This window comes from Myotis myotis, unplaced genomic scaffold, assembly GCF_014108235.1.
Source record: "Myotis myotis isolate mMyoMyo1 unplaced genomic scaffold, mMyoMyo1.p scaffold_m19_p_1, whole genome shotgun sequence".
Classification (NCBI taxonomy): Eukaryota; Metazoa; Chordata; class Mammalia; order Chiroptera; family Vespertilionidae; genus Myotis; species Myotis myotis.
This window is the reverse complement of record NW_023416313.1, coordinates 184,147,680-184,159,843: the sequence shown is the minus strand read 5'-3', so window position 1 is coordinate 184,159,843 and position 12,164 is coordinate 184,147,680. Positions and strand designations below refer to the sequence as shown.

The window sequence follows — 12,164 nt, the reverse complement described above, 5'->3', positions numbered from 1 at the left end:
GCAAGCATAGCACCTTTGCTCATCTGCTTTAAGTAAAATGTTTAAGAGTTTTACTTTGAATAATTACTTTTTTTATAGCTTTATGCTTCTCATACATCTTTGGTAAGAGCTCCATTATACAATATGGCCAAAGCATGAAGGACCAATACTGTCCAACTATATACCATGATATCCCGCTCAACTTTAGTTTTCATATACCCTCATAAAACCCACATCTTTTCCTGTATACTGTCTTTGCAGTCTACATTTCTCAAGTTCCCTAAGTTTAATTCCTTGAGGATCTCTAAAATTAATCCTTAAGGCTATACAAGAACCACATGCTGCTTCACAATTCTTTATCAGGCATTAACGTTTGGTTCAAAATATTTCACACTGGTCTCAATAATCTAGTTACTAGTCCTAACCAATTTAGCAAGTAATCTGATTAGGACCTGGATATCACCAAGTGAGCACACTGCTGACCCTTGAAAAAAAATAAGCTTACATTCATTGTCATCTGTAGGTTCCTTCTCTTCATCCTACTTCCCCTTTGTCATCCCTCAAGTTTACACGTCATTCATTCATCACGTTTCCTTCCCTAAAGGAGATACTGTATTACTGAACCAACAGAATATCTGACTTACTATTTGCATGAGTCAATCCTACAATCAGACAGAATTAAATACCTTTTCTACAAAACATCTTTTCCAGTGTTATTAATGGAGGTGTGGATCACTCATCTATAAAAACGCTTTTATCTTTAATCAGTTGCTGTAATGTGATGTGAAAACAGGAATGTATACTTTCCAACCAGGTAAAAGGTGCATACAATTTGAATTGTTAAATGCTTTACTAATGAACAAAGTAAACATTCTAGTAATTTAAAAACTATTGGTCTGAAGATATTTGAAACATGGTAAAAGTATATATTCCAGTTTTGCCCAAAAGTCCCTTAAAATATCTACAAATATTTCGACTGTGTGTAGATACACCATTATTGCTCTGTTTTCTGGAAAGAGTCTTTTTAAAGTTAAAAAAGGGAAAACACAGCAAAGACGCTAACTTTGCAGTGAAAAAAATCTGTGTTCTCAATGAGTTACAATTTCATATTTTTATGCAGTGTAAGTTAGTTATGTAATGGGGAATTTGAGTTTTATCCCTACTCATGCATGATGTTTCAAAACTTAACAGCTGGCATTTCAAATAACTTCTTATATTACCTTTTTAACATACTGATGTGCAACTGGAACATTTTCCCATATTACTCATTCTTTGCCACTGTGGTCTAAGTTTTACTATACTGGTCTTCGGTATAAAAGGTCACATTTGAAATTACTAAGTTAGAACTCATAAGGGTGGGGGGAAGGCCTTAAATATAAAAGACAAACGGCAGTTTGATTAAGCAATAATTTTCAGTTTACTAGATGAAACAGACTTGCAACATAGTCTGCATTAATGCAAAATAAGCCATCTACAGCAAATGGTAAGGAAACTGGGCAAAAAGGGGGGGAAAAAAAGCATACAATGGAAAAAAAAATCTCTCAAAATAAAAAAATCATACCATTATTATAAAGGACTTGTACCAAGAACTGCTATATTTTCCCCATCCCATTTGCTGGAAGTTAACAAGAGCCTCTAGCACTTTGTGTTCATGTCAAATGTCAGATCAGAGCATCCTAAACGCAAAGCAAAAAAAAAAAAAGAAAAGGAACAAAAAGGAAACTCCCTAACCGCCCCCCCGCCCCGAACCCCCAACTGTAGAACAGTAACTCGAGTTCAAATTCAAGAGAAAGTGGCAATTGGAAGAGGTGATGGTGGCGATAATCCTATGAATGGGTGTCTGATTTCTCTCCTTCCGGGGGGATGGGTGGAGAAGGCTCATTAGGATTTGTAGTTAGAGGTTAACCATGTGAGCCCCTCGTAGAGTCCGTCCCCCGAGGTGGCACAGGAGGGCTGCACATACCAGTTCCTGTCCCGAATCCGGGTCAGGCCCAGTTTCTCCTGGATCTCGTGGGGCTTCATGGCATCGGGCAGGTCCTGCTTGTTGGCGAAGATGAGGATGATGGCGTCCCTCATCTCCCGGTCATTGATGATGCGGTGCAGCTCCTGGCGGGCCTCGTCGATGCGGTCGCGGTCGGCACAGTCCACCACGAAGATCAGGCCCTGGGTCCCGGTGTAGTAATGCCGCCAGAGCGGCCGGATCTTGTCCTGGCCGCCCACATCCCACACGTTGAACTTGACGTTTTTGTAAGTCACCGTCTCCACGTTGAACCCCACGGTGGGGATGGTGGTCACCGACTGGCCCAGCTTCAACTTGTACAGGATTGTCGTCTTGCCGGCCGCGTCCAGGCCCAGCATGAGGATCCGCATTTCCTTGTTCCCGAAGATCTTGGATAGCACCTTCCCCATCGCGTCGGAGGAGCCGGGGCCGGGGGCATTCAGGTGTCCCGGGTCCCCTCAGCCGACAACGCCGCCGCCGCCGCGACACCAAGACCGAGCCTCCAGCCGCGAGGGCGCCCGTGGGGCCTACGTGGGAGTTGCCTCCTGGGGGCAGAGGCCGGGCCCGCCGCTCACTCGGGCATCACCGGCCGCACAACTTGATCCCTCCAGTCGCCGCAGCCGCCGGGGCCCTGAGTCTGCGACGGGAGAGCCGCCGCCCTGCTGAGGCGCGGCCCGGCCCGGAACTGCCCTTCCCCCCGCGGGCGCCGCGCGAGCGCCGCCGGTTCCCGCTCCGCCGCCGCCGCCGCCTCCCGACGCCGCGGGAGACTACGACCCTCCGGCCCGCGAGCACCGGCTCCCCACCGACCCAGGCCACCGAGAGGCAGCGAGGCTCCGGCGGCTCGTCAGGGTCATGGATCCTCGCGGGAACTCGGTGCGCCGCCTGCAGAGACACAGAAAGCGAGAGGGAGTTACTGCCGGGGTCCCGGCGGGGCGCGGGGGCCGAGGCGGCCCGCCTTTCCAGCGCGGCCCGGGGGATTACCTCCAGCCGCCGCCCCGAGCGCGCGCTCCCTCCGGCCGCCACCTCCTCCTCCCCGCTCTGCCGCCGCCGCCGCCGGAAAAGGCGCCGAAGAAACCGCCTCACTTCCCCTCCCGACCGCGCACGCGCACGCGCAGCACGGGCCGACCGTTCGGACCAGAGCGACCTCTGGAAGGAAAGCGCCCGCGCGCCCAGCGTCAGGGGCGTCAGGGGCGCCACGCGCTGAGGGGCGGGGCTACGGCGGCCCGGAGGGCTCGCAGGGGCGGCTGTCCCCGGGACCCGCGCAGCCCGGACTCCGACCGCTGCCCACCTGTCGCTGCTCCAGCGTCTCCTCCCGTCTCTGCCTTCCTCTTCCCCGACACCCCCACTCGAACTAGAGGAGCAAAACCCCGGGGGGCCGCACAGGGCGGGCGCGTGGTTGCCCGCTCCCTGGACGAACGCCTCTGCGGGCTGCTTCCGGGTCTTTTCTCAGACCTCGTGGCCCGCCCGATGCTCCCGGTGTTCCCTCCACGCCGCCCCTGCGTCCGCGCTCCCGGTGCATGAGGGACAGCCCTGTCTGCTGCTTTTACCTCCCCCGGCCGCCTTCACTCCCCGTGCTCGGCGCTTCCTGCGGGACACGTGGGGGACCACCGCTTCCTGTGGGATTTGCCAGCCGGCGAGTGCAGTGTTTCTCCCAGCTCGGCTCTGCTCTGAAGCCCGGCCTTTAAGTGTTTGAGCCCCGTCTTTGTACATCTCGCCCGTTTCCTAAAAGTTACGGTATTATCAAGAGTTCTGTGCCATGTCGCATTTTCAGCTTTTTAGACTGTGGTAACTGTTCGTGTTTGAATAGATCCGTTTAGTGTTGTTAGTAGTGGCTTCTCGCCCACCACCCGTTAGGCACTTTAAGAGGCAAAGATGATATAATCCTAGCATAGGATTTAGAATCAGAAAAACGAACGACTCCTGTGGCCTGGATCAGGCGTTGAACCTTTTTTAAGTTTGCCTCGTGTTGTAACGGTGTCATACTGGCCTTGCTCGCTGCACTCCATCTGAGGCTTAAATAGTATTAGGGAACCTCGTATTAGGGAAAACTTTAGGGAACCTTTGTGTACCAAAATGGTTAAGTGATAAAGTTAGGCTTAAAGGTAAAATGAGGTGAAACTTGAAATAAATGAACCAAGGGAAAGAGAAACAGGAAATTTTTTTCTTTTTTTAAGGAAGCTGGTAAACAGCATACGGTACATCCTTTGCACTTCATATTTAAGAAAATGTAATGATGGCAGATAGGTTAAATGATAACCATAAGCTGCATGCATGAGAGGAAAGTAACTAGAGTTATTAATATTCGGACAATGATCTGATTTACTTTCCATCTGCCTTAATATGCACTTTACCCAAAGAGCCCGGTGGGACAGCTAGCATTAATAGGGGCCCTTTACATTAAGGAAACGGCTTCCCGAGAGATCTCAAGGCCTCACAGCCATGAAAAGGAGGAGCCAGGATTCAGACAGCCTGATTCAGAGCCTTGTGCCCAAGCCACAAAACTAGACTTCCTTGGGGGAAATGCGCCTGGCCAGGAGCCTCACTTTCCTGCCTTCTGTACGTGGACAGCCCTCGTAGCCGCCCGTCCTCCCTGGTGAATTTGCTCTCAGCCGAGGCAGAACAGGAAGAAGAAAGCCTGCCTTTCTCCTGTGTGCCAACATCCAGAAGGGTCAAATGGAGGCTGCTGGAAGTGTGAGCTGGCCTTTCCTGGGGAAGGACAGGTTACCCATGTCTCTGTCGCCCCCTCCTGCCCCGAAGGAGAACTTCACATGCCCACAGCCCCGGGCAGCCTCCGAAGCCCAGTGCAGGCTGGAAAAGGGAGTCAGTAGCTTCCTAAGGCATCCACGAAGGACTGGGAAATGGTTGGTTTTTTAAGCTTGCTGTTAACTTTTTGTAAAATGCAATTAAAATGAATTAGTAAAAAAAAAGAAAAAATGCTGGCCCTGACCGGTTTGGCTCAGTGGATAGAGCGTCGGCCTAGGGACTGAAGGGTCCCAGGTTCGATTCCGGTCAAGGGCATGTACCTTAGTTGCGGGCATATCCCCGATGGGGGGTGTGCAGGAGGCAGCTGATCGATGTTTCTCTCTCATCGATGTTTCTAACTCTCTATCCCTCTCCCTTCCTCTCTGTAAGAAAATCAATAAAATATATATTAAAAAAAATGCTGGCCCAGCCAGGTGTGGCTCAGCGGTTGAGAGTTGACCCAGGAACCAAGAGGTCACCGGTTCAATTCCTGGTCAGGGCATATCCCTGGTTTCGGGCTTGATCCCCAGTAGGGGGTGTGCAGGAGGCAGCGAATCAATGATTCTCTCTCTCATCGATGTTTCTCTCTCTCTCTCCCTCTCCCTTCCTCTCTGAAATCAATAAAAATACATTTTAAAAAAAAATGCTGCTTGAATGATGTGACAATGTCAAATTGATATAAAAGTTTCTAAATACTCTCAAGTTCTCAGTAAGAACTTCCTGTACTTGTCTTCATATGGGCAAGTAACAACAGTTTATGAACCAGCACAGGTCCAGGGACCACACTTGGAATAGAACTGGTCAAAGAACCGCTGCCGGCCTGAGGTCACTCCCTAGGGCAAGGATTCCTGTGCCATTCTGAGCTTTTCGTCCTGCTGCTGACTCTGAACCTGCAGCTGGAGTAGAGGTGTAACTTAAGCCTGAGAGAGACCCAGAGATAGTGCCTAGAAGCCAGGCCTCCAGCTCTGCCCTCCCTGTCTCTGAGACCCAGCAGGAAGGCTTATGTTGTCCAAGCCAAGGAGGCCTCTAGAAAGACAGCTCCTTCCCCTGACAAGCTGGGAGTTGGGAGGTGGTAACCTGATGTGGGGGCAAGGATGGTGGATGTCCTGGGTTTGATTCTAAAATTGTACAGCCACATTAACCTTGCCACTCTGAGCTTCCTCTTCCACAAATGTAAAAAAGAAGAGGGTTGCCCAGCCAGTGTAGCTTAATGGTTGAGCATCAAACATGAACCAGGAGGTCATGGGTTCGATTCCTGGTCAGGGCACATGCCTGGATCACGGGCTTGATCCCCATTGTGGGGCCTGCAGGAGGCAGCCAATCAATGATTCTCTCTCATCATTGAAGTTTCTATCTCTCTCCCTTTCCCTTACCTGAAATCAATTATATATATTTTCAAGTGCACTTTTGAGTTCCTTGTAAGTCTAACATGCTGTGTTTGTCCTAGAAGATCTAGGCTGCCTGCCCTCAAGGAGTGGCAGCAAGACTAAAGGACCGCCAATTGGACAAACCAGATTAAGCTCAATGGAAATGGACATTAATTGTGCCTTGCAGGCTGCCCTCAGGGACAGGAAGACCCAGCACTGGAGAGACCAGAAAAGGGGGAAGAAGCAAATACATCATTTATTTGGGTCAATTTAATTACTAAGATCAGGCATCAAGCCTGACACTGTTTCTCAGCAGTTGAGGCAGAGAAACAAGCACCACAAGCCACAGAGCACTTTTTGTAAAGGAGGCATGGTTACCAATCCCCAGAGGATACAGACTTTCTCCTGGACCTAAATCTTAAAATAATTTTCCACACGTGACCCTATTTGTGGGACAGTAAGGACACAGCAGCCTCCACAAGTTTTATGGCAAAAGCAGAAGTGGTTTTATGTGGCCGTTTCTTCCAAAAATCTTGGAGGAAAGCCAAGAGTACACCAGCTAGTATTGCAGCTCAGCAACGGTATTTAGTTTTTAGGCAAGAAGTGAACTTGCGTATATTAAAAGGAAAAGTCAAACATGCTAAGTAAATTATACAGGCGGCAAGACCATAATAAAGTGCACTTGGTTCCCTCTTAGCTGGGTCACTGGTGAATATACAAATATGCCTTTCCTTTTCAAGGTATGGACTGGCTCTCTCACCCTGGGGCCAACAGCTGACATCTTTGCCTGCCTGACTCCCACACCCTGGCCTAGGGGCACTCTGGTATGAAAAGGCCAATTTAGCCATTCCTACCATTAGCCACTGTAGGGCAGCATTGAGCCAGTAACTGAAAAGCAAACTTTCAAAAATTCCTTTTGTAAGCAAAGCCGTTCAGCTTGTATGCAGTTCTACCAATCTAATTATATAAATCTTGAAAATCCAATATTGAGCTGTTTTCACAATGAAAACAGCGGCTCCAATAGTAGGAATTATTTCTGAGATTCTTTTTTTTAAATCAGATTCTCTTTTTAACATTTTAAATGTCAATACATCCTATGAGAGATATCAAAGAAATGCTAACATTTTCTGAACACAAATTGTGCTGTTTTACAGTACCATTTGATTTACTCTTACAAGAATTCTGTGATGTACCATTATCCCCACGAAGCATACGAAGAAACAGGCAACTAGCCTACTCGAGTGCCTCCTCTAAGGTCACTAAACCAGCCTTGAAAAGCTATTACTAGCGGGACTGATGCTAATGGGCATGCGCAAAAGGCCCCAAGGCTCTAGGAGCGTCCCCAGTGGTCAACAGGCCTCAGTGCAATTGGGTTCAACTACATTCGGCTTCTAGCCCCGCCTCTCGTCCGCCTCTTCCGCCCAGCGCGGACATTGATTGGCAAGCGGCGGGCTAGAAGAATTTGAACTGGAGCGCTACAGTCTCATGCACTTGCGTCAGTTAAGAAGCTTGGTTCTTGGTGAATGAAAGGCGGAGGAGAGCTGAAAACACTTCTACGGCCACCGGCCTGAGTCCCCGAGCTTCCCTGCCTCATCCTAGGCCAGCGGTTCTCAACCTGTGGGTCGCGAACCCTTTGGGGGTCGAACGACCCTTTCACAGGGGTCGCCTAAGACCATCGGAAAACACATATATGATTACATATTGTTTTTGTGATTAATCACTATGCTTTAATTATGTTCAATTTGTAGCAATGAAAATACATCCTGCATATCAGGTATTTACATTATGATTCATAACAGTAGCAAAATTACAGTTATGAAGTAGCAACGAAAATAATTTTATGGTTAGGGGTCACCACAACATGAGGAACTGTATTAAAGGGTCGCGGCATTAGGAAGGTTGAGAACCACTGTCCTAGGTGATGACGTGACCCGGGAATTGACAGGTCGCCGTGTCCGGAAGGAAGTTGATGGGCTCAGGGGTGCCACGCCTTGGTTTGACTGTCCCAACTGCTGAGAGAATCCTCCATCAGTGAGGCCTAGGCATCACCTGGGGAAATTCCCTGACGCCATAGCGTTTTGTCTGCGGAGCCGGGTCCTCCGGGTTTAGGATTAAACAATGTGTAAAAACCAGACCTGGTACCAGAGTCTCGGCCTTCCGTCCTCAGCTGGGTCCCCGAGAGCATTTACTGGGCCAGGGACTTGTGTTGCAGTCCTGGCTCTGCTAATCACTGCTGCTGAGCAAGTTCCTCTGCCTGTCTGGGCCCTATTTCCTCACGATTAAAGGAGAGGTGGGACTCGGATAAAGTATATATTGAACGCCAACAATGAGCCAGGCATGGTGGTAAGTATTGGAGATACAGATGAGCAAAACAGCCCTGATCCCCAAACTTACCGTGTGGAGAGGGAGAAAGATAATTAAAGGAACTATCACAAACACAGTTACACACCTACTTTTTAAAAATCCTTACCCGAGGACATGTTCGTTGATTTTTAGAGAGGAGAAGGGGGGGAGAGAGAGAGAGATAGATATTATTGGTTGCCTCCCATACATGCCCCAATCTGGGATCGCACCCGCAACCTAGGCATGTACCCTGACCTGAATCCAACCCGTGGCCGTTCTGTTTAAAGGATGACACTCGGACCAGCTGAGCCACACTGTAACTTATGCAGAAAGGAAATAACATCACGGGCCAGGGCTACACATCTACTTTTAAGAAGTGGTACAGGAAACTTACACAGACATTTAATAGAGCCCGATGTGGGCTTCTTAAAGCTGAAAGTAGAATATAACTGGGATAGGTAGTCAATGGCCCAGAGAGAGGGAGGACAGCAGTGCAAAGATCTGGAAAGTGAACGATAAACATTTCGTATTTTAATTGGACATCATAACAACCCTCAAAATATATAAGAAGGTTGGAAGCTTCAGTGAATTAATTTGAATAGAACTTGGGGAGATCTTTGGAAATCCATAACTATTTCAGTTCTGTGAACATATGTGGTGGCCCCTGACCCTGTGTCCTGACATGAGTGTTCCAAAAGATTGTTGAGTCTGATTTGAACAATCCAAGTTCCAAGATGCATGTTGGGTGGTAACTGTGATCTGACTTTGAGGGATGTCTCCTGGCTGTTTCAGAAGAGTTAAAAATATTAGTGCTCTCTTGAAGCAATCCATGTCCACCTCATGCGTAATTACCCAGGCTTGTTTGCAAAGATAAAGAGATGAGGGAGAAGTGGCTTGTAAAGTGACAGAAAATGAAATCAAGGGCTGGTCACTGTACATTACAAAAGTACTTTTGTAGAGGGGACACCATGACATGGCAGAAGTGAGACAACTAAGGTAGGAAGCGGGCCCTGCTTTGCCCTACATTAGCTGTGTGAACCTGGCACTCAAACTCTGAGCAAGTTTCTTGATACAGGCATACTGATTTTTATTGCACTTTACTTTATTACACTTCGCAGCTGTTGTATTTTTTACAAGTTGAAGGCAAAAAGAACAACAACAAAAACTGAAGGCAAGGCACCACCAGCAAAAATATTTTGAATCACTTTATTGTGGTGGACTGGACCACTGAGACATACCTGTTTATAAACAGCACTAATTATGTGTTACTGACATGGTGAAGTTCAGAATGGGAAAACATGTGAAAGTTATTTCTAAACTATAAAGTGCTACCCAGCCAAATCACTAATCACCTGGCTCACACTGTTCCTTCAGAATTTTACTGTACATGCTCCTTCAAATTATGGGGGAGCAAGGATTTGACATATTTTATTTGAATTTGTAACAATATGCCAAGTTGCTTTGTTGTATAATTATTTTGAATTCTTTCATTTTAATTAGTGTTTATCTGTTCCAAAAGGTAGTTTTAAAATTTCACATGTGGGTGCATTCTTCTTCTTGGGAGGACATCTGTGCCTTGCCCTTCCCCTTACCCCCCTCCCCCGGCACATTTCCTTTGCCTTTCTCTCTCCTGAATCCCAAGGGCTCTTCTTCTGCCCCTGCAACTTGTTTCTTGAGTTTACCCAGCCCAGCTGGCTCACTTCTACCTCTAACTTTCTAAATAAATATTTTCTTATAATTTGAAATAAAATTTTACATGTGGTTCTCTCCCTATCATTTTTTAACTGAGCAGCAGAAAAAGTCAAACTTCAGATTTTCTTTTTACTTATCCCACTGTGCAAGTTATTCAGTGACAATTAGGATTTTTAAAAAGTTGTTCATAGATGGTTTGTCAGGGAGCCTTCTGCAGTCTTTTCCTAAAATTCTCCAGAACATGGGAGGGATGAGAGCCTTTGCACCTAATCCTGGCTTCCTGCTGATACAGGACTATTAAAGGGGTGAGTCAGCTAGCTAGCCAGCCATGTTTTTAGGATAATTTTAAGAACAATGAAACTGTTTAAACAGTAGCAAGTATGCTTGGTAAAGAATCTGAAGTGGGAAACCAGTCATGTAACCAAAGCTGATTGTGAAGGTTGGCAGGGATGATTTTGAGGAACATAAGACTTAGGCCTGCTGCACCCGGGGTTCTGGTTAACGTACGCAGAAAGGAAATATCACATGCCAGCGCTGATGGGCATGTTCACTTACTCTGCTCATTCCCAAATATGAAGGAGATATTTTGTTAATCCTCACATTTTTCCCATTGATTTTGAGTGGAAGGGAGAAGGGGAGACAGAAACACTGATGTGAGATAAATCCACTGGGGCCTGGGATCAAGCCTGCAACCAAGGTACTGCCCTTATCCAAAATCGAACCCAGGACTCTTCAGTTTGAGCCAAAACAGCTAGGGAAAAGATCTTAAGTTTTCAGAGGTTTACATCATTGTCCAGAGAACTAAAAGATGGGTGGAACTGGACGGTTTTATTCGATATGAAAACGTTAGCACTTGCACATATGTGGGTCTTCTGATTATCATTCTTTCCAAAGGTTTTCGCTCTATTAGATTTTTACTATATTGAAAGATGTTTTAAAAAGCCAGCCACCCCTAGGCCATATTAACATGAGTCTTGCTGTAGTGATCATTTGCAATTGTGTTTAGTTTGGATAACTATCTATTTTTAATGTCCCAATTAAAAATATTTCAAGAGAAGTAAACACCAATTTGTTATTCCACTTATTTATGCATTCATTGGTTGGTTCTTGTATGTGGCAGAATTGAACCTGCAACCTAGCACATCGGGATGCTCTAACCAACTGAACTACCCAGCCAGGGCAATTTTCAGTTGCTCTACATGCTGTGCTTTCCTTTATGACCTACTTACCTGACATGGGGTCTCCCCATGGGACTGCTGTGCAGAGTAACATTTGTATTAGCAGTGCTGACCCTTAGCTGGTGAAAGTTACTAAGTGGCACTTAGCATGTGGTGTGGATCAGTCATCTTTGAGAAGCATTCCTCATTGCTTCACACGTGGATACTGCAAAATTTAACTCATTTTCCTCATTGTGCCTTCCCCTTTCTCAAACTCCCAAACATTTTCTGTGTACACCTAATGCATCTTATTTTGGAGAGTAGGACTAGCAAGTCCTGCTTTTCAACAACTTCTGAATCTCACTAATGGGGACAGACAGGGTAAGAACAGAATGTTCCAAGTGCCTCACACATCATAGGTGCTCTGAATATACGATGTCTTAAAAATCCAAGTCCTGTGGTGCCTTGGCATTTTTAAAAGTGAGCCTAGACCTGGCCTGTGTGGTTCGGTCATCCAGTGCACTGAACTCCCCATCAGGGCACATGTGGGAAGCAGCCAACCTATTCCCACTTTAGGTAATTGTTCAGTCTTACCCCTCACCCTGACAAGCTACATTTGTTAACTGCCAGGACTGTGCTTGGGAATTAGCAAAAAAACTTTCTAAATCTGAGGTCTGGACGCCCTCTCCTTGGACTCTTATTCATGTGCAGGGAACAAATCCTGTAAATCATAATCCTTACTCCCCACATGTAGTTCTCAATGCTGCAATATTAGATGCATTCTTTGTACAGTGTCTAGCTTGTGTCATAGCAGAAAAGGTTGAAAGCCAGCATTATAGAAGTGAGATCATCTTTATACAGGCACATCCCCACACAATCAGCAAG

The 12,164-nt window shown here is 46.8% G+C and overlaps 1 protein-coding gene across 1 annotated transcript; it reads right to left on the bottom strand.

The window, feature by feature from the left end:
• Window positions 1-1,372: 1,372 nt before the first annotated feature.
• ARF6 (ADP ribosylation factor 6) lies at window positions 1,373-2,421 on the bottom strand. Its single transcript, XM_036306070.1, has one exon. The coding sequence runs from the start codon at window positions 2,386-2,388 to the stop codon at window positions 1,861-1,863; it is 528 nt and encodes a 175-aa protein (XP_036161963.1). The 5' UTR covers window positions 2,389-2,421; the 3' UTR covers window positions 1,373-1,860.
• Between the last annotated feature and the right edge of the window lie 9,743 nt (window positions 2,422-12,164).

Bases quoted from the DNA above. Each gene is read 5' to 3' on its own strand.
- ARF6 (XM_036306070.1), bottom strand. From the start codon at position 2,388: ATGGGGAAGGTGCTATCCAAGATCTTCGGGAACAAGGAAATGCGGATC.